The sequence below is a fragment of the Hyposmocoma kahamanoa genome, unplaced genomic scaffold (assembly GCF_003589595.1).
Source record: "Hyposmocoma kahamanoa isolate Upper Pololo Valley unplaced genomic scaffold, ASM358959v1 180, whole genome shotgun sequence".
NCBI classification, from domain to species: domain Eukaryota; kingdom Metazoa; phylum Arthropoda; class Insecta; order Lepidoptera; family Cosmopterigidae; genus Hyposmocoma; species Hyposmocoma kahamanoa.
Window position 1 is genome coordinate 1,644,941 of NW_020653711.1, and position 27,800 is coordinate 1,672,740.

General features: G+C 34.6%; 1 protein-coding gene across 1 annotated transcript in view; it reads left to right on the forward strand.

Moving 5' to 3' along the window:
• The window catches only part of LOC113225980 (nardilysin-like), a 57,598-nt gene that overhangs the window by 12,433 nt on the left and 17,365 nt on the right, over positions 1–27,800 (forward strand). The window contains exons 3-11 of the mRNA XM_026458474.1: positions 3,085–3,225; positions 5,995–6,163; positions 17,630–17,838; positions 18,440–18,610; positions 19,763–19,884; positions 21,163–21,283; positions 23,292–23,510; positions 24,430–24,559; positions 26,374–26,632. Of these exons, the coding sequence (XP_026314259.1) occupies positions 3,085–3,225; positions 5,995–6,163; positions 17,630–17,838; positions 18,440–18,610; positions 19,763–19,884; positions 21,163–21,283; positions 23,292–23,510; positions 24,430–24,559; positions 26,374–26,632 (1,541 nt within the window). The remainder of the gene's footprint in view (positions 1–3,084; positions 3,226–5,994; positions 6,164–17,629; positions 17,839–18,439; positions 18,611–19,762; positions 19,885–21,162; positions 21,284–23,291; positions 23,511–24,429; positions 24,560–26,373; positions 26,633–27,800) is intronic.

The window sequence follows — 27,800 nt, forward strand, 5'->3', positions numbered from 1 at the left end:
AGTGACTGCTCGTCCTCGTGGTTCATTTTTCATTTTGAGCCGTATCCTCTTCTAGCATGACGTTACTAGCTATTTCTGCTGCGTTAACCACATGTGAGAACACGAATTCGAAAATTACTCTGATTTTCCCTGTATCCATTTTCACGATAAAAGTTGAATGTAAAAACAATTGAAAGTTCGAACAATCAAGTATCATGTTTTTTAAGTTAAGAAAGGTTAGTTTTCGTGTGAAAAAAGTTTCACTCTGAAATCTGACACGATACCTACAGGTTTCATTTTAATTCAAAGTGGCCAGTACGATAAATCGGCAATTTCATATTTAAACCACTATTATTTGGGACGAATTAAGGTTTTTTTTATTATAATTGAAACAGACATTTTGTTTTTCAAAATTGTTTATAACGAACTTAAAGGTTCATTTTTTTAAACGTTCAGATTTTTTTAACAGATAGGCATCGATGAATTTGGCACTGACTGTAGCGTTGTTTTATTATGTATAAACAGGTTATATTTTATTATGTATAAACGCGTTCCATTCAAACATAATTGCCCTTACAAGTAGTCATTAACGTAATCCACCATTGTAATATTTCATAGTGCTTATGTAAATTGACGCTATCGAATGCATTACAGTAACTTTACGTAGATTTTTTGGCTTTATTTCTTGGTTTTTTGTTGTTATTAGAAATATATGTGATGTTTTACGAGACAATATAGGAAAATTTTTAGTACTGGCTTTTGTACATTTTAATTTAATTATTTTTGTCGGAGTTTAACGAACTAATTGTGGGATTCACGGACATGATTATCGTTTGTAAAGAATCGTAAGCCCATATTCACAACTTTACAGGGGAACGTTTTAATGTATTCAAAGGACTAAAATAAGCCTAACACTTGAGATTTTCAAGGTAATAGCAATGGAAGTTGTAATTGATACATTGGAAGTTAGAATGTATACATTTCGACGACCTCTGCGCTGTGCTCGAGTGGCTTGCTCTCGAGTGGCTTGGCCCGGATTCGGTCCCCGGCCGGGTCATTGTAGAAAACTAACTTATCTATATTGTTTCGGGTGACAGTGTTTGTGGTACGTTGTTTCCGATTTTCATAACACACGTGCTTTGGTGACTTACTTTGGGATCAAAGCTACGTATGGGATGTCGTCTAATAATTAGATATTATTTAGAATAACAAAAAGTTTAGAATAACATTTTATTAAATAAGAAACAGATTCATGAATTTGCATAGTAAATCAGCACTAGGCTTCATCAATAGGTACTATAACACAAAAACTGCTATTACAAGAGATTTTGTAAAAAAATTCCGAAACCGATTTTGTAAAAAAACTTATTACCAATGGTCGGAAAAAGGTGTTCCACATGTATAGATACATGTATGGATATAGCTACAAGGAGCGACATAGAGTTATTAAAACCACCAAATATTAATTAGTAACTTTTTCGAATTCCGGATTTCCGGAAATGGTTTTACTGCATCGTAAAACAAAACTACTGACTTAGGTAGTCGAAGTTGGATTTTAAAGTAATGGTGCCATGTAAAAAAATGCAGTGCCTGACCTTTTACCAATGCAAAGAATAAAAAAGTAACGAAAAGTCACTATCCGCCCCTCCCTAGCTTTAGATACCGCACTGCGCCCCGCATATTGATAGTCATATTGACGAAACGGCATCAAGGCTGTCAGTTATCATGGCACCAATAGAATTACTTTAAAATCCAACTTCGACTTCGTTGGGCAGTAGTTTGTCCTACGATACAGTAAAATCATTTCCGGAAATCCGGAATTCGAAAAAAAAATTAAGTAATATTTGGTGGTTTTAACAACTCTATGTCTATACAAGTATCTATATAATAATATGTGGAACACATTGACTGACAAATAAATGAACGACGGGTCTAATACAAAAACCACGAAAAAAATGTCCCAAGTCCTAAACCTAGTATTTAAACGTAGTGACTTGTAAAGGAATATGAAAAAGCTGAAACGTTGAATTTAAATTGTAATATCATCGCAATACTGTCTAATTTTGCTTGCTTCGCTGTCAGTCGAACAAACGAAGACTAAAGCGTGAATGACGCTCTGTATACGATTTTAACGCCCTATAAGTTCGGACATTTTTTGGGCCCACCCGACGTCCATATAATTGTAAGTCAATGGTGGAATACCTTTTTCCGACTTATGCTTATTAAATACATATGTTTTATAATTAGTTTTATATTTAGTAATAAACTGCACGAAAAGCTGTTTATTTATTATGCCGTTAACTATAGCGGTATATTGAGTTGAAATTCTTCAAATGTTGGGTGATACTGCCTAAGATCCTGTAGGATTAACGCTGCCCCAACAACAAAGGAAGTTCGTCGGGGATATTGCAATTACGCGTAACTAGCGTTGGATTATGAGTTTCCATTTCGGTAATTTAGTGGCCAAATCAAATACGCGTAAATGTCGTTGCAACCAAATTAAATCTATTGTTATCATTAGTGCTTACTGTGCAAAATTGAAAGTCGTAGCCATTGAAATAAGAAAGTAATAACTTAAAATCCCTCTCCTGTACAATTTGGTTTAGTTCAGATATGCGCCTTTTACCAGTGCTACATAAGCGGATTTGCTCTATCCCCGACGATATGTCTTTTACAAACTGTCAAGTTTATTGTAAAAAATTGTCATGAGAGCTATTTCAGTTAATTGCACTCGCGTAATCATCGTGTATACGATATAAGACAATGAGAGACTCTGTCTTCTGTTAAGATAATTTATTTAATTGAAAATGAGGATTAAATGAAACTATTTTTCCGGATTTAAATCGCGTAAGTATATTTGTTTTTCAAACAAACCAACGTTTCGGGCCCTTTACAGGTCCCATGGTCACGGTTGACTGAGACTTCAGTCTCAAAAAAAAAAACAACAGTTTGTTGAAACAAACGTTTTTTTTTTTTTGAAAAAACAAATGTACGCGATTTAAATCCGGAAAAATAGTTTCATTTCCCATGTGTAACAATCGCGAAAACCTAGGAATTAGAAATGAGGATTGAATTCATATTATGACTATTTTTGTTTTGTTTCAGGCGGCGTGCGCTTTAAGCGTGCGCGTGGGCAGTTACAGCGATCCCCCCGACATCCAAGGCTTAGCGCATTTTGTTGAACACATGGTGTTCATGGGCAGCGAGAAGTACCCCACGGAGAATGAGTTCGATTCATTTGTTAAGGTAATTTTGAACATAAAATTGCGAAGGTTAGGTGGGTTTAAGTGAAGTTTTTATATATAATTGTTTGGTCGTCGCGACACGTTAACTATAAAATTATTTTTTCGGATTTCAAATCTACGTTTTTGGACTCTTTACAGGTTCTGAGGTGAAATGAAATGAAATTAAATGTTGCTTTCTCATCACAAACAGGCTTACGAGTAAAGGACCTTATAGGTTATAACAAGGTCAAGGCTGACTTTGTTGAACCGATTAAAGATGAAAAAAAAAAACGCTTACACATTTGAAACGTTAAAACATGCTTTTTATCCGACTGTAAAAAAAGGAGGTTCTCAATTCGACTGTTTTTTTTCTAAGTATGTCACGCGGTAACTCCAGCTAACTATTTGTGAACCTATTTTGAGGATTTTTGTTTTTTGTTGGAAAGGGGGCGATCTAGAAAAAACTTGGCAAATAGAATTTTACGAACTTTTGAGGTCGGTTTTTTTAGTACTCTGTACTGAGATTGTTTAAGTAAGCATGCTTAAACTCACTTAAACTCTTTTTTTATAACAAGTTGTGCGCCTGGTGGTAAGCAACATGTCTATCCATAACATTTGCAGTGCCACTGCGCCCGTCACCCTAAGACATATGTTGACGAATCCCATGTGCCTGTAATTTCACCAGTACCCTTACCCTTCCAAACTGGAACGCAGTAATGCTCACGTTACTGCTTGGGGGCAGAAATAGATAAAGTGGCGGTACTTCCCCGGACGAACTCTTTCAGAAGGAGTTCTACTGCTATTTAGTTTGAAGCTTACAAAATCGTTTCGAAAAACGTTTAAGCCCGCAAGCTTTATGTTAAAAAAGCTTGCAACATTGTGTTTATAGCGAAAACGAGAGTAAGTTTTCAGATATGTAAGTTTATTTGTAAAACGCGAGTTTTATGACATTTTTTACATTTATAGAATTAATTTATTTAGGAAACATATGTAGATGATGGGACTTGATTTTTAACTTTTGTAAAAAATTAAATTGTTGAGTATTAAACTGAGCAACGCAATCGAAAGACTCGTTTTATCCAAATTTAAATACACTTCCAAAAACATTAGCTCATTTCCTGAAAGTTGACTTTATTATTGAGTGTACATAATCCTAGGTAAAATATAGTTGTAGTCCATTTCTATTTTTGATCTCAATTTTTATGTATGTAAAACTGCCTGTGTGGTCGAACGGTTACCATGCTGGGTTGCCACGCAGAGGTCCCGGCTTCGATTCCTGCGCCCCGGCCAAATAAAGGCCTACATTTATTTCTCTCGTGAGTTTGGGTATAATTTGTTGTTCTATTATGATTGACTTCTTTATTGTCCTAAATAAAAAATAAATAAAACCATAGTGAAAAATTTAAGAACGCATATTTCATATTGACCGCAAAGTTATTTGGAGACTTAAATGTCGCCGGGACCTTGACCGATACAGCCATTCATCACGTGCGAAGGTTACTGTGATTTCTAAAGTCATTGAAAATTGTGCTTTCCCTTTGTTTGAACAAAAACGTATTTAAGAAACGAAGTTCACTGGCGTACGTCTACGAGAGCTTACGCAATTATCGCAATGCCAAATACATTGACTGCATTGTATGTAACTTCAATGTTAAATATAATGCGTGTAGCTATGTATTTTACATTTATGGAACAACCTACGGCAGCTGTAAAGCCGTGAACTGTATGTTTAGTTTGTAGTAGTTTGTATGTATATTTAGTGAATTTTAATAGCAATAGAGGTCCTTGTGAGAGTTAGTCCAGGGAAGTACTGCCACCTATTTCGACCGCCAGGCCCTAATGTGAGCATTACTGTGTTCCAATTTGGAAGGGTAAGGGTGCTGGTGAAATTACTGGCACTTGGGACATGTCAATTTATGTCTATTGCAACTACATTGAAGCTCTGAGCGGTACTGCAACTGTTATGGACAAGCGTGTCGCTTACCACCAGGCGCACGATTTGTTGGTACAGTCATTTTGTATCACTAAAAAAAATGGTTTAAATGTGTCATCGGTTTAATTTATACACCGATTACCTGCTTTATTCATTAACTATGAAGGGCATTTATTATGAAGGGCAGTTGCACCATTGTGCTGCATGAGGCTGCCGATTGTACCTTTCAGTGTGTTCTCGAGTTATTAGGTTTACGCGATTGTTACATATATATAAATAAAAGCTATTTTTTATAAATGTTAATCGCGTATGCTGTTTCTTTTTTTCAAACAAACCCTTATAGCTTTCATGGTCTCGACTGAGATGTTAAAGCAGCCTTCGCCTTAGAGCGTATGCGCAATGTTCCAAATCCGAGACCATACAAATCTAGAGAACTCGGACCAACTTCGGATGTCGCTTGTGTACTAAGTCCGATTCGAGTACTAAAAAAACCGACCTCAAAAGTCATTCATCCCCTTGTTTGCCACCCTTAGAGGTGGAATATTTTCTTAAAATTTAAATAGGACCACACCTTCTTTCAAAAAAAAATCAAAATCGGTTCACAAGTGCCGGAGTTACGTAACGTAAATTACTCACGAAAAGAACACAGTCGAATTAAGAACCTCCTCCTTTTTTTAAGTTAAAGATACTAATATCGCTTGGACACCTACAGATAAAATGATATCTGTGCCATTTCGGACTGTCATTTCTCAGATTCGGATCTGATACTAATCGGACGTTGTGCGCAAACGCTCTTACTCTTTGGTTAACATCACACACAAAACAATAAATGTTAACATTAAATGTATTTTAATACAGAAAAAAGGAGGCGCAGACAACGCATCAACGGATTGCGAAATGACAACTTTCTACTTCGAGATACCGGAGAAGCACTTGCCTCAAGCAATGGACATGTTCAGCCAATTCTTCGTGAGCCCGCTCATGTTGAAGGAGTCCATGCAACGCGAGAGAGAAGCCATCGAATCGGGTAAGCTATTTACTGTCCACCGTAGCTATTATTCATTGTCTGTATGAAAGGACCTCGTCATGAAAAATTGCCTTGCATTGACATTATCATAATATTGAAAAAAAGGAAGTCCTTGAATTGACTTGCATAATTTAATGATATCGCTGCTTTTCATGAATAGTAAATTGAAATTACAAGTACATGAGACTGGTCAACTTATGTGTCAGGGTGACGGGCGATGTCACAGTGCGCCTCAGATCGTTGTAATTTAAAGCACTGAGTGGTACTGCAACTGTTATAATAATTAAATAAAAATAAAATGCACTTATTTTCAGACAACATAGTCATTATTAAGTCAACATAGTCAACATTAGTAAGTTAGTAACCATCAGCATATAACCAGAAATAGAGACGAAATGTCATTTAATTTGTTTGTTTTTAAACTATTCTGCTAAATCATTACGGTGACAACTGCGCTCCGATTGGCCAGCCTGAATTAGAAACAATTGGCGGGTGTCGTCAATTGTTTTACTTCCAAAGGACCAGTTTAACTTGAGCTTTGCTATAATAGACGAAAATTGAAAAATTACACATTTAATAATTAATTACCGATGAATTGTGATTCCGTTTGTTTTGTAATAAGATGTTTTGCTGTGGAACAGCCGCATGGAACATCCCCCCGTAGTTAGAGATATTGCAATAAATACAGAACATTTTTGAAACATACGGAGACGTACACACAGGTCGCTTGTTGGCGCTGTACTATGTCACCTTTCTAATTTGTGATTTCAGTGCAAACAAGAGTTGATATTTAAAAGTGATATAAGGCCCGTTTGTCTGAAGTGTTGATAGGATAGATGGACCTTACTTCGTTTCTATTTCTGGTTATATACTCGATGTTGTAACATAACACACCTTATAGCTATGTTAGTATTAGTACAGTCAGTCTGCAGGCTGACAAATTACATATAAGTACATCAAACTAGATGAACCCAGCCCACAGCGTACTCACAGGTAAAACATGTAACTCAGAGAACCTCCGGAACACTGTTGCTTACCAATAGGCGTACGACTTATTCATCCCGTCACTCGGCATCATAAAAAAAATAATTATGTGTAATAGGAACTTCTATTTTTAGCATTTGAATAATGAATCGTATAACATTTTTAATCATCAGTCAAGAATTATGATTTACCTTGTTTACAAGTACGCTTCTTCTACAATTATGACGCACTTTTTGTATTTAGGTACTTTTTTATCATAATAGCAAAAAGTATTTCGACACCATGAACTAATGAACAAGTTTCATAGTACCACTGGTTTACGTAAGATGACGTTGGCCCGTTTGTCACTGTTGGGCGTATTTACAATAATATATTTACATAACCCAATTCAGAATTTCCTGTTATATATTGTAATATAATATATAATAAATATAATAAACTGCCTCCGTGGCCGAACGGTTACCATGCCGGACTGCCACGCAGAGGTCCCAGGTTCGATTCCCGGACCGGGAGAAATATTTGTATGGCCTACATTTATTTCTCTCGTGAGTTTGGGTGTAATTTGTGGTTATCTATGTGTGTGTCCATGGCACCCGCGACACAGGGTTTCCATAGTGCGGGGCTATGTTGATTGTGAGCGTTATTATTTATTTATTTATCCTTTCCGGAATGAAACAAAAAAAAAAAATATTCGTTTTCGTCGGGGGTGCAATTACCAATGGTCGGAAAAAGAGGTTCCACACCAACACCTCGTACGTAAAGTATGGTATGTAGAAATTGCCTAGTTTATAGGGGAGTTTAAAAGTTCTAAATTCACTGGAGTGAGCATAACACGTGACTTTAGCATTTCTCTGTTTTATTCTGCAAAACAAGTTACTCACATCGTGTATTATAAAATTCTAGATATCGGTTAGATGGTCTATGATAATCTATTAGATGATCACTCTTTCAGTGAATTCAGAACTTTAAAACGCTCCCCTCAAACTTGGCAATTGCGACCTACGATACTTTACGTAGGAAGGGTTGATATATGATACATGTATAGACACAGCTACAAGAATCGACATATAGTTGTTAAAATCACCAAATATGAATTAATTACATTTTTAATTCCGGTTTCCCGGTAATGGTTTTACTGCGTCGTAAGACAAAAGTACTGACCTAGGAAGTCGAAGTTGGATATTACAGTAATTCTAATGGTGCTGGTGAAAGTAATTTATTAGTATTTGGTGGTTTTAACAATTCTAAGTCGCTCCTTGTAGCTATGTCTATATATGTAACTATACATATATGTGGAACACCTTTTTCGACCATTGGTAATGACATACAAATCGTATTCCTAGTATGTCTGGCTCACCTTAGGCAACAATCGGCTAGTACGTATTCCGATTGGCAAATTCTTTCACCACGATGGCAAACATATCCCATGCACAGTTCAACATGGCGGCCACTTATGGCGTGATCAGCGTGACTACTTAGCCACGTTATCGTATCGATAACATACACTATATTATCGTGGCAAAGAACTATCTTTGTTTTCGTCAAAATTGTAAGTTGCATCCAATAGAGTTGTAAAACACAATATGTGACTGATAGGCTGCAGAAATGACCGGATCGAAGGAATTTTTTCTGAGTGTTCGATCTTTGTATTAATGATTACAACTGTATTTGTATTAAAGTATAATTATAAAGAATGATAGTTGACTGCAAACTTTCAAAATGAAAATGAAAAACTTAGTGTAATTTTGAATATATCTACAAATAAATCAGAAGTTGAATGAGTTTTATTGTTACGAATTTTTCCTTCTTTCGTGTCATATCCTATTCTCTTTGCGATACCGAAAAATCTCTTTAAAAGTGTACCGTTAACAATCTAAGTTTCTGGCTATACGTCTAACTTATAGGCAGGAATTTGGTCACACAACTTACTTATTTCAAAATGGCCCCCTTGTATAACAAATACTTATACGTGAGGCGCACTGTAAGTTTCCGGAATGAATATGAAAAAATACTATAAATGGTCAGAAATGAATTTATTGTTTCTCAAAATATTTTCCGTTAGCGTTAATGCACTTTTTCTTACGAATGAACCAATTTTGAAAACATTTATGCCACTGCTCCGTGATAATCTCGGAAACATATTTTTCATACCCTTCGACAGCCTCTTCAGGTAATGAAAACGTTGACCGCGTACCTGGTTCTTAATTTTTGGAAATAAATAAAAGTCACAAGTTGCCAACTCGGGACTTTACGCGGGATGGCTCATAAGGTCAACGTTGTTCACCTTCAAAAATTCGTTTGTCTGTCAGGCAGCGTGAAAACTGGCATTATGGTGGTGCAAGATGATACGGCGTTTACGGTTATTTTTACGGAGTTTGTCAATAACTTCCGTCAAACAAATGGTCGTGTACCAATCACTATTCACGGTACAACGATTCTTCAAATCAACAGTAGCCACGTGTCCAGTTTTATTAAAAAAAAAGAAATCATCCACACAATGTAAAAACAAGTGACAGTCAGATGAAACAAACTGTATTCTACAGCCAAAGAGTTCCATTTTCAAATGTTGTAATTACTTTTTAAACATTGTTTATGTAAGTGGCCAATTCCGGAAACTTATAGTGCACCCTATGTAACAAATCGTCGTATTGTATCAACACACAGTGGTTAATGATCATAATTCACAATATCATTTTGTAATGATTTAAATTATACATTCGGTAACAATTACCTAACGTAATAGCACGTACGTGTATGTGTAATTATTACTCTCAACATAAATGTTATCATTCTGTCTCTGACAATATTGCGAAACTTTTTTGTAAACTTCATTCAATTTCGTATTCGAATTCATTACGTGCCGTTTGGTTCACGATACTGATATACATATAATACAGTATAGTCCGCATCTTTTTTATGAATGAATCTCGAATCTATCGCATACTATAATGTTTATGCGCAGTAACTAAAAATTTATATGATTATGAACGAACCCTGTTAGGATCAAAGCATAGGACATATTTTAAGAGATGGCACAATTGTTTCTACTAATTCAAATTTATAATAAAAGAAGATCGTCTCTGTGTTAGAAGATCGTCTCTGTGTTAAAATTATCGCTTAAAATAGTTTGAGTTAACTTTTCAACAAAGACTTGTCGTTAAAACATTCCATAGTGAAACCTGAGATTCAGCAAGTATTATTATCAAAATGCAAGACTTACGTAAGAAGTTAAATGAAAATAAGAAAGTGCAACGCTCTGCATTTGTTTACTACTAACCAAGCCAAAACAGGAGTAAACTATTGAAGCTAAGTGAAAAATAGTGACTAAGTAAGAAAAGTGCAGTGTCCATAAACTATATAAAAGTAGTTTGCAACTTATTACAATTTTATAACCAAAAAAAAATTACAAAGAAACTGCTAGAACAATTGTCATTATATTGCGTGCAACGACATCTCGTGTCGAGTAGCAGAACTAACACTACAACATTAATAAGTAAAAGCAATTTCAAACTATCTTGGTAAAAATACGATAGAGGTCTCTGCTCGTGCTTCCGTCGTTTTCTAGTATCTACAAAAGATGGAGTTATGTGAAGGATGTAGGCAAAATATCCCCGATAGAAGATTTCTTGTATGTTGTTATTGTGACAAACACTACGATCTGGAATGTGCAAATGTTCCCGAGGCGCGATTTTATAATACCATGTCACCTAATAGAAAGAAAACTTGGAAATGCCAGGCATGTATTTGTAGGGCTCCAAAAAAAGATAATTCCAACACACCAATAAGACCTACGTCACCCGTTTTGTTAGATACATTTGTCACAAAGAGGAATAAACAAAAAAAGACAGAAGCGGCCCCAATAAGACACTTAAACCAGACAAAAGATTTTGACCAGTCCATTAGTGAAATATGTGATGATACGCAAGTGATTCCATCTGACAGCCGCGAGAAACAGCCTCTTAATTTGGATATGATAGGCGAACTACTTGACACAAAATTGGAGCAGATTAAAACTAGTATTTTAGCGGATATAAGAAATACTATACAATCAGAATTTAATATTGCAATTAAAAGCATACGACATGAGGTTGAGTACAAAACAAACGAGTTAAAAAATGAACAGAACACAATAAAAGAAGATATAAAAGCAATTGATGTAAAAATAAAAAGCATAGAGGACCAACTTAACACACTTACTAACATGAAAAAAATTGTTCTTTTTGGACTACCGGAACCAAATAACGAAACTGAATGCGACCTTTACGAATGTGTGTCGAGAATATTTTATGATACTTTAGATATCAATATCAACCCATTTGTCGAGGAGATAAGTCGCATTGGGAAAAGAGGAAAAAGCCGACCGCTAGTTATAGAAATTATGAATAAAAGAATGGTTAAATATATTATGAGGAATAATAAATGCTTCAAAGGTACTGGACTGGCGGTTGATACATTCATGGAGGGGAAAGAACTGAAAGACCGAAACATACTAAGACAGAACTTACAGCTGGCGAGAAAAAATGGACACCACGCTGTTATAAAAAACAATAAATTATATGTTGACGGAAAAGAAACACCCATCGTTGAAGCCACCCAACCTAGTCTTATCAATAGCGACACAGAATATAATGAAAATATGATACCAAAGAAGAACGAAGAAGTAAGGAAATTATCTAGTGCAGCACCTCAACCACTCCAACAACGCCAAGAAAAGAAAAATGGATTAGCGACAACAACTTCACATAGCCAGACATTTCGATAAGGGATTAGTTATAACATTCCAGAACATACAAAGCTTAGGAAACAAAGTACATTTAATTGAACACCTTCTATTAGATTCTAATATTGACATTTTGTTATTATCAGAAGTATGGAGAAACTCTGATTTTTGTAATTCGATTATAATACCAGACTATACATTGGGGTCATTATACTGTAGGGAACATTACGAGGGAGGAGGGGTATGCTTAATGATAAAAGATAGCATAGATTTCATAGAAAGAAAAGATATTGTCAAGTTCTCTGTAGAATACATTGTAGAATTTTGCGCCATTGAGATACCTAAACTAAATATAATTATCATAGGATTGTATAGAGCGGACCGCCATATGGATATTTTTCATGAACAAATGAACAAATTGCTAAGGAAATTAAACTCTAAAGACAAAAGCAAACATATAGTGATAGGTGGAGATTTTAATGTAAACATGAAAGTAAAAAACAAACAATCCCAAGATCTCACAAATATAATGCATTCTTTTAACCTAAAACAACTAATTCGAAAACCTACCCGAGTTACCAAAAATACCTCAACCTGTATCGACCTTATATTTACAAATAATACCACCCTTGTTGAAAAGTCGTACGTTGAAGACTATGGCCTGTGCGATCATAAAGCCATTAATTTAAAGTTAAGTTCAGACCTGCATCATAGTAAAAATCACATGCTCTATAAACAAAGTAGAATATTTACAAAAAACAAAATAAACTCATTTAAAAATGCATTAAAAGAATTTGATTGGGAAAACATCATAGATACAAATAACAAAATAGACTATAACTATAATTCATTCCTTAAAATAATAAAACACCATTTAAACGAACACATCCCAGTGCAAAAAACAAAAATTAAGAACACTACAAAAAAAACTTGGCTTACTACAGGTATAAAAAAGTCGTGTATTCATAAAAGATCACTAGGTATTCTAGTAAATGAAACAAATAGTAATGTTATTAGAAACTTCTACAAATCATACACCAAAACATTAAAACGTTGTGTAAAAATATCAAAAAAGCTGATGTACATAAAACAAATGAAGAACTCTGAAAATAAAATTAAGACAATGTGGGGTATTATTAACGCTAAAACTGGGAAAAAACGTCATAAAAAAATTAAAAACATGAAATTAAAAATTGGCAACGAGGAGATTGAATGTCCAATACAGATCGCAGAAATTTTCAATAACTACTTTGCTACTATTGGAGAAAATAATAATAAGAATGAGGTTAATGTAGGACTACCTGTTATCGACAGCCCTGTAAATTCATTATATTTACACCCGGTAACACAACAAGAAGTTATTAAAATTATAAAACAGCTAAAAAACAAGCATAGTCACGGCATAGACGAGATACCCCCATCGTTACTTAAGCAATGTGCTGACGAACTATCTCAACCACTTACATATCTAATAAATCAAAGTTTCCGAGACGGCGATTTTCCTAACTTACTTAAAATATCACTGATTAAACCAGCCCATAAAAAAGACGATACAAGTAACCCTAAAAATTATAGACCCATAGCAATTTTACCGTCGTTTTCAAAAGTACTGGAGAAAGCTATGTGCAATAGACTTTACACATTTTTAGAAAAATACAAAATACTCGACGACTGCCAAAATGGTTTTAGGAAAACCAAATCAACTACTTTAGCCGTATACAAATATATTCAAGCTGCCCTCCAATACCTAAATGATAAAAAGAATGCTCTAGGTATATTACTAGACATGACAAAGGCTTATGATAAAGTCTCACATAAAATACTCTTGTCCAAATTATATGGTTCAGGCGTACGTGGTACCGCCTATAACTGGTTCAGATCATACCTAACAAATAGAAAACAGATAGTCCAAATTCAATACTATAATAATATGACTAATGAAATAGAAATAGTAACAACAGAAGAAAGAGACATGACCTGCTCTATCCCACAGGGAAGTGTACTAGGCTGCGTGCTCTTTTTGATCTATATAAATGACCTCCCAAAAATTCTTAACAAAGAATTATCACTGCCCATACTATTTGCAGATGACGTCTCAATTCTCATTAAATGCGATAAAAGCTCAGATCCCAATTCACTAATCAGCAACACACTAGAGATAGTAGCACACTGGCTTGAAAAACACAATCTGGAAATAAATATCAAGAAAACTAAAATCATACAATTCAGACCATATTCAAAAGCACCTCAGGACATAAACATAATATTTAAAAATACATCAATAGAGACAGTGAACACTTTTAATTTGCTTGGACTACATATAGACACTAATATCAACTGGAAAACTCACATAGACCAAATAAAGACAAAACTTTCAAAATTCACATACGCCTTGTTCGAAATTAATCTCAGCACAAACACTGAAACTGCACTCACAGCCTACTATGCCTATGCCTATTCATGGCTTAAATATGGTATAATGCTATGGGGTAACAGCGTGAATGCCCACGAATTATTCTTAATGCAGAAGAAATGCATTAGAATAATAGCACAAATAGATAACACACAAAGTTGTAAACCGTACTTTAAAAAATTCAATTTATTGACATTAACATCTATATATATACACGACCTATGTTTGTTCGTTTATAGAAATTTAAATTCATTTACTAAATTTAAGGATGTCCATAGTATAAACACTCGACATAAAGAAAAACTATGCTTACCATCATCAAGAATTAAAATGTTAAGTGGCAGCCCGTATTACATGGCCATCAAGATATATAATAAATTACCTCAACATATTAAAAATGAACAAAATTTAAAAACATTCAATAAACAGATAAAACAGTATTTAATAGATAAAAGCTTCTACACACTTTACGAATACTTGAATGATAAATAATTATTAAAACATTATTATTTAGGTACCTATCTTTTAAATCTATTGTAATTGCGATAAATATTAGTAATAGAAATGTTTAATTGTTAAATTTATTAGTTTTAAGAGTAAAATATAGCCCTCTACTCTACATTTGCAATACCTGAATAAAGGGTTACTAAGTTATAAGCACAAATTAGCATAAGACCTACTATGTATTAATTGTACACTTAGTTGCAAATAAATACTTGAATACTTGAATACTTGAATGAATAAAATAGCTTAAAAACAAATATATTTATTTCGAGTTTTTAGGTTTTTGCGATTGGAAATTAAACTATTTTTTCGGATTTAAATCACGTATACTTATATATATATATATACGTATATTATTTATATCATATATATATATATATATAAGTATACGTGATTCATCATATTATATATATCACGTATATTATATACTTATATTTTCACATTTGGTCGGTTCGATACCTAGCTGAGGCAACTTTTTAAAAGTCTTTGATGCTTTTTAAAATAAAATAATGTCTTCAAGAAGCAAAATATTCTATCTAATTTAAAGTACTTTCCCTCCATGTCCTATAGCCGTGTGACGCCCTGTATATGTTTTTCCAAATTCATAATTACTTTCAAAAATGAAAAGCAATTCGTTTATTTGTTAGTATTTATGTTGCTTTTACTAAGTTTGGAATATTTTTATATATCTCTTATACTTATGTACTGAATTAATAGCGATCTTTCGAAAAGTTAGGGGTCAGAAGGATTTTGGCCCGCCTAATGCGTAACATTCGGTGGCGGACATCACGCAGACGCGTGTCCCATCCGATCATCATCCCCCGTTTAACCTTTAGAAAGATCAACTACACTCGAATTCCCGGATACTTTAGTGTTGTACGCAGTAACAAACTGATAGCGTGTTTTATTTCGACGCTAACGCCATCTAGCGGTGTCGTGATGTACTACTATGTATATATGTATACGCGAGTTTGTACATATTTTATGTTTATTAACTCTTTGATTTATTGTTACATATTTATTATGATATTTATAAAATACTCTGCATAAAGGCGTGATTATAACAGCGATGTTTTACATTTAACCTTTTTTTAATCAAAACAAATTTGAGGCGAAATATTCTCAGTCCCTGGTGATAATATTTGAATTTGGAAATGAATCTTTTTTTTGGACTTTAATCGCGTGTATTTGTTTTTTCAAACAAAACAAAGTTTCAGGCTTTTTCGGTAGTTAACCAACCATCGATAAAACATTTATATGCCATTTATAGATAAAAAAAAATTCTATCACACACTAACTACTTTAAGTCTTTTAAGAAAAACTACACACGTTCGTAGTTTTTTTATTGGTGAAATAATTAAAAACGTGATTATGAAATTACGTCAATCAATTTAGTCATTGGACTTAAACACTTGAGTAATTATTGGAACGGGAAATTGAAATATTATTTTCTTACGTTACATATTGCGTTACGTAGGTTTTAAAATGAATGCATTTGCAGTGAAATGAAGGATTAAGTTTTTTTTTTTTTTTCATTTAGACATTAATAATAATATGCCAGACAGACTCACCAATTACATGGTCTCAAACTAGCGAATTCCCTGTATTTTGAGTACCAGAGTAACAGAATTCACTCCGGGACACTTAACACAACACCCAGATCCTAAGCAATTTAGAAAAGTTAATTTCCCAAATTGGTCCTATCGGGAATCGATCCCGTATTTATAATTTACAAAACGTTAACTACACAAATTAAATGCGTAAAATAGCCGGCCCCATCGTCCATTACCTCAGGTGAGGTTGCGAATATTTAAAATAAAAAAAATAGATTTTATGTGAAAAAGAACACATTTAACTAACTTTCTCTACATTACCAAGTACTACGCTACAAACCAGAGGTCTGTCCCATGGCCGGCAAAGCCTATAGGCGGCGGTAATCACTTTTTATCATAATAATATAGTTGGTCTCATTATATCACGGTTTGACTAAGATTTAGTTTTAAATATGAATGACACGGTTATTGGACTTGGCATTGGGTGCGTTCGCGATTTTTTTGTAAACATGTGTACTGATCTGTAATTTTTTTTTAAACCACAGTTTAAAACCAAATAACTAACTTTGGAAAGCATTACTAGGGAAGGTATAAAAATTGATGAACGAAATAGTTTTTTTTCCTAATTTTTTTAAGGCACACACACACAGTCAGCCTCGCACTAGGGAAACTCTGTGTGGCGGATGTCGTGGATACACGCATAGACAACCACAAATTACACCCAAACTCACTAGAGAAATAAATGTAGGCCATACAAATATTTCTCCATGCCCGGATATCGAACCCAGGACCTCTGCGTGGTAGTCCAGCATGGTAACTGTTCGGCAACGGAGGCAGTTAAATTTAGAATTAGAAAAATTGTAAACGAAAAAAGCAGTTATGGTAAAACTTTATTTTTAGCCATCGAATTACAGTAAACTAAAACATCGTGAGAATTGATGACAAATGACATTATATGTATGTTATTATATATATATTTTATAAAAAAAGTTTTTTAATGCCTGTGTTTGTAATTTTTTATTAGTGCAAATCTTTGACATTAATTAAGTATGAAAGATATAAAAACTTTAATTTAAATCTTTAGTAAACATTACGAGTAATTACAGAAAGGTAGTAAGTATGTTTAAGACTTTTGTTTCCCGGTATTTATTAAATTGCTTTACTTAGACACAAAATTGTCTTTTGCCTCATGCTAAAAAATAAACGAACTATGGGTCTTATATTGTTTCTATTTATTATTAAAATAAATATATTAGACTAAACGTCTTTATGGACTTCTCTCATCTTTCCAGAGTTTGCCATCGCCTCTCCGTCAGACTCGAACCGAAAAGACCAGCTAATAAGCAGTCTATTTCCGCCGGGGCACCCTGCGCGTACCTTCACTTGGGGTAACTTGAAGAGCCTGCGCGATGACATCAACGATGACGAAAAGTTGTACCAAGCTGCGCATGAGTTTAGGAAGAGGCATTATAGTGCGCATAGGATGACTGTTGCTATACAGGTACGTACATTTCTGGCTTTTAAAAACTTCACTTTAGCTAACTCACCCGAAAGGAGATCAATGTGTTGGTTCGTTGACTTTTGACAATGCTCAAACTAACTAATATTTCCGGGAATAGGGAATACCTAGAACCCGGAATCTCCCGTCGTGCAAACCGCTTGACCTCTGCGGTATTTAGATTCGAACTTGCAGGCATCTGCCAGTGGCAGTTTTATTGATGTCAATTGTAACTTATTTGTGAAAAAAAATCCGACCTCAAAAGTTTGTGGAATTACATCTATTTGCCACGTTTTATTGAAATCGGTTTACGGAAAGTGCGTGATATTGGATTTCACGCACTTTAAGTATTAATCCTACTTGATATATCTGATTAATCCCCTACTTTGCCACCCTTAGAGGTGGAATATTTTCTTCAAATTTGAATGAGATACTACTGAGGTACACCCTTTCCAACAAAAAAGAATCCTCGAAATCAGTTCACAAATGCAATCGCGTAACATACACATAAAAAATACCTAATTGAGAACTTCCTCGTTTTATGAAGTCGGTTAAAAATATACGCAACTGAAGTTAATGACCGATTAAACAAATCTTTTTTCAGGCACGCATGGATCTAGATACTCTACAGCACTACGTGGTATCAACATTCTCCCAGATCCCGACGAACAATTTGCCGGCGGATGACTTCTCACAATACCACTTCAAGAAGAACTTCATTCAGCCAGAATTTAATAGTATTTACTATATGAAACCTGTTAGCGACACTACTGAGGTACTACACAAATTTAATAATCAATATCTGACGACATTTTGTTTATTTGGATGTCCAGGCGCAGTGAACCAAACCGGATATTGACATCCGCAACTAAAAGACACCATTGGGGTGTGTTATTATGAGGTATTCCTCGACTTTCCGTGGCTTGGAACGCCGACACTAATCTGCAGCGCCACAGTGGCGCCATTGTAGTTTTTATATAAGAGACTAATTTGACGGCACCCTATGGTGAAATTACATGCACATGGGACTTGTCAACTCATGTCTCATGTAGCAGTGCCCCTCTAATCATGTCACAAGTTACAAATTAAATTTGTCAATAATGATTTATTTATTTATTTATTTGAAATGCAAGTCACAACAATACAAGTTCCATTATGCATGTAGTTATTGCTATGACAAATTAGCGGCTAAGTGCCATAGCACTCAGTCGCTGCTTTTGCCTTTACATTTTGTTACATTACGAATATAATAATAAAAAATACAGTTTAGATTAAAATAACATGTCAAATATAGATAAAAATCGAGACAAAATTTTACATCTTATTTCCTGTTAAATATTTTATTTATGTCATAAAAATTGTTTACATTTAACCACTTGTATAACTACGTTTTAAATAACCATAAATGTAATAATTTAATCTTTAGTGGTATTTTTTTATATAGTCGGTGTTCTGTATAAAGGGCGAACGCGCCATTAAAAAAAATCAGGAGTGCATGTTTTAGTTTTTCACGACTGTTTTAAAATAGTTACGTTCTAAGAAATGAAACTATTTTTCCGGATTTAAATCGCGTATATTTGTTTTTTCAAACAAATCAACGAGTCGGGCCCTTTACAGGCCCCACCGTCACGGTTGACTTACAATGCGATTAAAATCCGGAAAAATAGATTCATTTTCTATGTGTAACAATCACGAAAACCTAAGAACTCGATATTTACGTCCTGTTTTAAATTTAATGTTAAACCTAAAATTTAATTAAAACCAACATTGAATTTTAAAACAGGACGAAAATATTATAAAACTGTCGTTAGAACCTAGAACATTTCTACTAAAAAATTTTTCGAAATGGCGCTCTCGTCCTTTCTACGAAACACCGACCATATAATTATGGCAATACACACTTTTTAGTGTATATTTCTTTGTACAGGTACACTTGACTTGGTGTATGCGATCCCTGGTCAATGATTACGAATCAAAACCGCACCAGTACATTTCATACCTACTCGGGCACGAGGGCAAAGGAAGTTTGCTCTCATACTTGAGAAGAAAGTACGTATTTATCAATGCTACCTAACTGTAAGCTGTAGTTTCGTGTATTATGACTTTAGTGCCCGTGTACTGTTCGACAGATTATGCCGCAACCGTAGCGTCATAAGACCGGCACCTTTAGCGGAACACAAGTAAAATCCTCAAAGTAACGCAGTGTTTTTCAAAAGTGTGGCCGGTTAATTTACTTTTTTATTTCAGGTCTAATTTGAAAATAAAGAATTAGTCAACTGTAAATTTTCCATAAATTTGTTTTAATTTTCTATTAATACAAGTAGAGTGGTTCGAGGTTGTTTTGCATTCTTGTAAATTACTTAGAAATTTAATTTAAAAAGTGGTTTTATTCGGTAAACTTTCATTTAATAAACTGTTACAATTAAAAGTTTAAATTTTCAACCGTATCTGCTTTGTCACAAAATCTAAACAAAATCGTATTTTTTTTATTTAATTTTGAATTTTCACCCTTGTTTTCCCTCGGGCGGTATCTATGAGGATTTTCTGACTTAAAAAACGGTTGTGCTAAGTCGATGGTAAAAGATGTTAATTTATTGTTACCATATGTTTAATTCCTATTTATTTTAATATAAACGTTACTATTTTATATTCTTATTTTTTTGTTCTGCTAAATGTATATGTTTTTGTGTGGCAAATTATGCGACGCCTCTAGCGGGTACTAGAAGAACTGAAGTTCGATATAAGAAGCCGTATGTACGTGAGACGTCATTCCTGTGATTGCAGCATACTTTGTATATTTAGAAACATTTTCTTTTACAGTGACTGTCGACCGTATGTATTCTTTATGCATTTTTTGTCATAAAGGCTTTTTTTTAAATTTTTGTGCCCAGCGGTATTTAAGTCAATTTAAAACGTTAAATTACGTTAGATGAAATATAATAATTTATTATTCATTGTGGTTAATTCACAATTTTAAAACGAAAAGGGAAATTCAAACTGGTCAAAAGGTAGTTAACACACTTATTAATTAATCTGGCTGGAAAACCTTTATCCATACAATAAGAAGGACGGAGGAAGGCGATGCGAAACTCACAACGTTCTTTTTCACTGTAATTGCAAGGACATAAAGCTTTTTCTGATGGGCTTAATGCGATTCCTTGGCGGTAAGAGTGGTAACTCCCAAATTTCTATCCAATAGTCTGGTCAGTTTCAATTTCCTACTGCATTCATTAATAACCTGAATGAACCATGATTCATCATTCATAAATTACTGGTAGACGGAATAAACATAAAGTCCTCAACTATAAAGTTCATAATGCATTGCAGAGTATGGGCGCTGGGGATCTACACGGGCAATTCGGAGAGCGGCATCGATTACACGTCGATGTACAGCCTCTTCTCTACGCAAGTTATACTTACGCAGGAGGGACTCAGCCACGTTGACCAAGTAGGTTTATACCCTTAAGGGTTGCCCCCCCCACTCGTCGACACTCTTGATACTGAAGCGTCTTGTCCATATGAAACACATTTAGTATGGACACAGTGCTCGAGCGGGTTGACTAGTGGGGAGTAACCTTAATAATGAACACTGCACAAAAATATTAAATGATTCAAATGAGCCTATTATACATATTCTCAATGTAATTACAAAATAATTAAATTCATTACTTAAAATAATTGCTGTATTTGTTGTACGGTCGCACAGTGTTATTTCATGATAATTGTAGGGTATGTCAAAGTCAAAGATTATTAATTCCATAGGTAAAATAAATTTACACTTGATAACGTCACATTTAAGCTACTGCTCGTTCACTACGCTAACCTCCCTGAGAAGAACGAGCAAGAAACTCTAGTGATTGCTCTTTTAAAGTAAACTTAAATGCTATGGAATACACTTTGAATCAAATTTGTGTGGATTCTGGAGCCATGTCGTCTTTCCATACATCTTTATCTAATACGTAGTCTTCCATTTTCTAATATGATTTTTCGATCAAAATATTTTTAATGTAGGTTTTAAACTTAGGAAATGATAAACTTAATATATGCTCCGGAATCTTATTGTAAAAACGTATACAGTTCCCCATAAAAGAGTTGTTTATCTTGGTTAAACGAAATCGTGGTACCATGAGTTTGGACTTAGCTCTAAGGTTAATATTATGGATATCTTCTTTCTTATTGAAATTATATATATATACCTAATTTAAATTCCACATAATATGTTTTATTGAAATCCGTTAATGGAAAGTGGGTTGTATTCAATATAACGAATTTATCCCGTAATTTGTCACACTTAGAGATGGTTCAAATTCGAATGGGACCGCTACTGAGATACCCCTTTCCAACAAAAAAGAATTCTCGAAATCGGTTCACAATGTCGTAGTTGTTACTTAAGAATCTACACTACCTCAGCTTGAATTCAAATTTTTCCCGTACTAATACGGTTCATTTTGCTTGGGTCAAGTGGCAGAAACACTGGCTTGATTTCAGAATTTCCTTTTTTACTAACGAAATTGAAGCCATTTCGAAAATGTTTATTATTATTATCGAATACTATACGTGTTCTATAAAAAAAGTACCTATTGTATACAGCGGTTTTCTTGTAAAATTTTGAAGTGTGTTTTTTTTCTGTCGTGAAAATTTTTAGGAATTTTGTTTTCACACCGTATAATAATCAGTGTAATATTTTTTTCAAAGTGATTGATTCAACACTTTCACTGTTATGTGGAATCAACCAAAGCCATTTGAGTTTGTATAGATTCTTAAAAATACGGACGAATTGAGAACCTCTTCCTTTTCCAAATACGGTTAAAAACTAAATTCGTATCGTCTTTGTAATGGCATAATTGATATAAGCAACTGAAAAAGCGATTAAACAATTTAATGGATGCTTTCACACCTACCTAATTAATCCGACCTTTCGGCCAGGTTTAAAAGTGTAAAAGTGTGCGAAAGTTTAATATTGTATTTAGTATCTTTTTTAACCTTTTCACCGCCACTGAAAAAACTAGTTTCGTTTAGTTTAGTTTAGTTTCGTTTGGTTTAGTTTAGTTCCCTAGACGCCAAACCATAGTGATGTTACACGTTATGATTTTCCATCTTATATTAATATAGTTCTCTTAAGTCAAAGAAGAACATAAAATGCAACTATGAATCCATTAATAATTATAACAGACTAGTGGAGTAATTTCACAAAAAATAATTGAATATGGTGGTGAGACATCCTGACATTCAATAAAAAAAATTAATTATGAATCTATACTTAACTAGAATATACAAATAACACAAGGTGTATCTTAATATTTATTTGCTAATTTCAATTGAAAATCAAAGTGTTTCATTGACGCCTTGAGGCGTCATTGGCGTACGAGTATCAGCCAAGTTAAAACGGCGGCCAAAGGGTTAAAATATTTTCGCTTGAATTTTATTGCAATAAAGCTCGATTATTTCCTTTCCAGGTTCTAGAATCAATATTCTCCTATATAAACATGCTCCGTCGGCTCGGTCCAGCGGAACGGATATTCGACGAAATAAAAACGATTGAAGACACAAGCTTCCGTTATGAAGAAGAATCCCAACCGTCTGAGTACGTCGAGAATCTAGTAGAGAACATGCACTTTTACCCCCCTGAACATTACATTACTGGCGATAGATTGTATTATAAATACGATCCGCAGGTAATTGGAATATTTTAATTATGATACTGTTTATGAAGCATGGCGGTTAATGACATTGAAATACCATGAGGTGCTTGAACCAATCAATATTCTTTAAATATCGAACGGCGTCAGGATTTTTTAAAATTTATTTCATGACGTTCACTCAAGTCCTTCAATTGAAATATTAGAGACGCATCCAGGGCCCCAATTCTGCTAATTTTATATCATCTCTGTTGTGTGTCGATAGAGTGCCAATAATAATGGTAAAAGAAATATTATCTATAACATACAAAATAAATAAATAAACACAGGTTCAATATAGTAACATATTTTATCTACAGACATATCACAAACCGTCTATTATGTGTTAAAAAACCGCAAATTACGACCAGCATACGATAAGCAAAGATATACTGTTTTCTTAGAACAAATTTCTTATCTGTGAAAATGTGATTGCTTCATAATAACATCAAATTCTATTTTATTATTACATTGAAATTTTGAACATCTCTAAAAAACAAAACAAATTTGATTCGACCTCAATTCTAATATCAGTCGAGATGAAGTTTTATTCGAAATGAAATGTCAATAGCAAACAATTTTGACAAATTTCACACGTTACTTGATATCAAACGATATGATAGTTGGGGCCGACTCTAGTTTGTCCATGAATTAAATAAAAACTAAGGTTGTGTGACATGCGTGAGAAAAGTTTTATTTGCCGTCATTTCGCCTGTCGTAACATGCGGTTCCTGAACACATCATAGAGAGCTTATAATATGTGTATATATAAAGCAGTGTATGTAACTGTACATAATTAGGCATTAAAACACTCGTGGATGTTTTTATGAACCCACACTCGTATTTTAAAGCCTTTCATTATGAACAGTCACGTAAACTTACTATTTACGAAACAATTATTTTTATCATGTACTAGGCAATCAAAGAACTGTTGGATTATATGCGAGCGGATACAGTGAACATAATGATCCTGTCGAACAAGCATTCGACGCCGATTAGCTATGACCTAAAAGAAAAGTGGTTTGGCACCGAATACCATCGCAAAGGTATGTAAAAATATAATAGGTAATCATCATCGTTGTATCCGACTATCTTTATTTTTGTAACGGTTACCATGCTGGACTGCCACGCACATGTCTCGGGTTCGATTCCCATGCCGGGATGAATATTTTTGAGGCTTTTATCTCGTGAGTTTTGGTGTAATTTGTGATTGTCTATGTGTGAGTGTGTGTCCATGGCACCCGCGATACAGGGCTTTCGTAGTTATTCTATAAAAAATATTGAGATACATTTAGGTTTTGTGTTTTATTTATTACATGGGAAGTAAATGTAAAACTAAGTCCCTACTGACTAATTTTGAATAACAAACATATGTATGAGACCCGAGGGAATAATTGTTGATGACATGTTTACTTTACGTTATATGTGTTGCCATGTACCACTAATGACATGTTTCTTAGCACGGTATGATTTGTTGTTATTCTCCCGATATTTCGGAAAAGTTACACGCTCCATGGTCTCAAGTTGACTTACCAGCGGTAGATGAGAGTCTTAAGAACATACTATCTGTCTACCCTCTTTCGCTGTCGACGACTACCTTCATCTCGATAACTTGTGATGTAACCTGTAATTAGTGATAATAAATTAGTGAATAATCAGGAAGTCAATCTATGTAAAAGATTGAGTATAGCTGGCCGAAAACAAACCTATCACAAACACGAATTTCCGAATCTCATTATTCCGGACATGGTTCGACTTTTTCTCATTAACGCCATTAGTGTTTTTTACACAGAAATATCTTATAGCAGAAGTGTCGTTTGTCCGAAAAACTATTATCGCAATAATTATATAATATGTATTCTTGTGGCAGAAGTTTGTTTGGTCAATTCATATTTATCCTACTGTCGGTTTTCCATATTCTGTAGTTTAGATTTCTGAATATACGTTTCGACAAAATAATTTTTCTTCGTAGATAAAAGCAAATGAATCCAAAAGTACAACCCCAGGGCAGGATCAAACCTGGGTGCGTCCCCCTCTAAGTTAATTAGAAAAAGCAGCACAAGCCGAGCGAGCGAAGCGACCGTAGTGCCAGAAGTGAATTTGTTTGCATTTCCGAACATGCTTTAAACAATTATCTTAGTTTTTGAATGAAATAATTTATAAACTTCATTTATCGTTTATCATCATTGATTTGAATCCGATGTGAAAACAAAAAAATATGTATTATGGATATCGTTTTTTATACAAAATATTAAATTCTATACATTAGTCAAATGAATTGTTGGGGAAATGAGAATCGGGATACAAATAACTTGTCAATGTGTCAAAATAGTGACATATTGAATGGTGTACCTTAATGATAAAAATCGTGACGTAAATTCGGACAAATGAAACAACATCCTCACATTCAATAAAATTTAATTACAATAATTAAAGCGACATCTCTAGTCAGCTGCTGGCAGCTGTAAAGGTACCTGGTTGAGTGAAGAAATATATTTCTCACAGGCGGCGCTACGGCAAAAAGGTCGTTAAAAAACCATAACAAAGGTCTGCAACAAGCGCGTAAAAAATTCGTAAGGTCCGCTGGTTCGTTTCGTGGCTTAGTTGGCATAACGGTTTACTAGGAGACGCTGGTTCGAATACAACCGGATCGAAGGAATTCGTTCTAAGTTTTCGATCTTTGTATTAATAATTGAAACTAAATCTTCAATAAAAGCCGAAAGGTTTTCGGAGAAACACAATTCTGTATATCATGTTTCTGGCCTGTGATAGGCAACCTGGCCGAAACTCTCCGTAGTGGCGACCGTGTTCTACAGTGAGAGCTACTTGTATTAATTTTACATTAAATATTTTATTCTAGATATCCCAAAGCAATGGCTTGACAAATGGGCAAGAGTCAACCCATACATGACTCTACATCTTCCCAATAAGAATGTCTACATCACTACGGACTTCAGCTTGATTCATGGTGATCAAAAGTACCTGACAGCAGCAGATGAATTATCTGTCGATCTGAAAGAAAGCACGGGCAAAGAGATATACCAGCGTTCTGAAGCAACTGAGTCAGAATCCGTTACCTTTACAAAGGGGGATCTAATTGCCACCGTTAATGAGTTTAGGTATGTATTCCTAATTAACAATCCTTTTAAGCCACAAATTGGACGACAGTGAGTGACGGCGGAGTGCCGACAGCATAGTGGCCTGTTTTTGAGGTCAGCGAGCACATCGCTTTTGCGGCGGTAATGTGACGTAACGAGAGTGTGGCGCGATGGCAGCACATTAAGTCGGATTTACAATTGCGTGATGTATCGTATCGTGATGCGTCAGAACTGTATGGGTTTCATACATTTAATTAGTGTCTTGCAATCTAACGGCTTGTGTTGTATGTATGAAACTGATACCGTTTTGACGCGTCACGACACGACACGTCAGACAAATATAAATCTGGCTTCAAGTTACTCAAAGACGGATCTTGTTCCGTTGCACTGGAGACGATATTCGAACAAAAATATATAGCTTGATGACTGTTGAGTGTACAAACTATGACGTGACCTTTTTATGGTATCTAATTCTTTCATTTCAATATGAGTGATTATGGTCGCAAGAAGAGATGTACACGTACTACAAACAAAGGAAGCATAAAGGCGGGTTTCGCCGACATTACGAAGACCAAAGACAAAATCCTGATGGGATCTACGATAATGCTAGAATGACCATGGAAATGTGTAACTATATTCTTGTAAATATCAAGCCGGAATTGGAGTCACACTAATTATGAGCGAATTTTATCTCTATTCTTCTCTTTATAGTGATTAAGAATCCTTCCATTTATACTATTTCTAAAACTGCTGAAATTTCCTCTGGCGACATGGTGTGGGTAAGCAACAAGACGGCATTATAACTATTCGAACGTGCATTCACCGCTCAATTGGAGCACGACTCTCGTGTACCGTCGCCTGCGCCGCTGCCGTCGAGAACAACAATTCGACGGTGGAAATTTGAAATGTCGTAAGGAATATTTTGTCGTAAGGTCATTTTCCTTTACGACATTTCATATTTCCACCATCGATATGCAAACTTAGGCATTTTGATCAAGCCGAGCAAGCCGCAAAACGCGGCGCTGTCGCCATCGCGGCGCCGCCCGCTGTTGTCCAGTTTGTAGCTTTAAGTACTAGATATAATATATATATATATATATATATATATATAAATATAAATATAAATATAAAGTTCATATATAAATATAAAGTTCTCACTAACTCAGCGTAGGCGTGGGCCAGTGTCAAT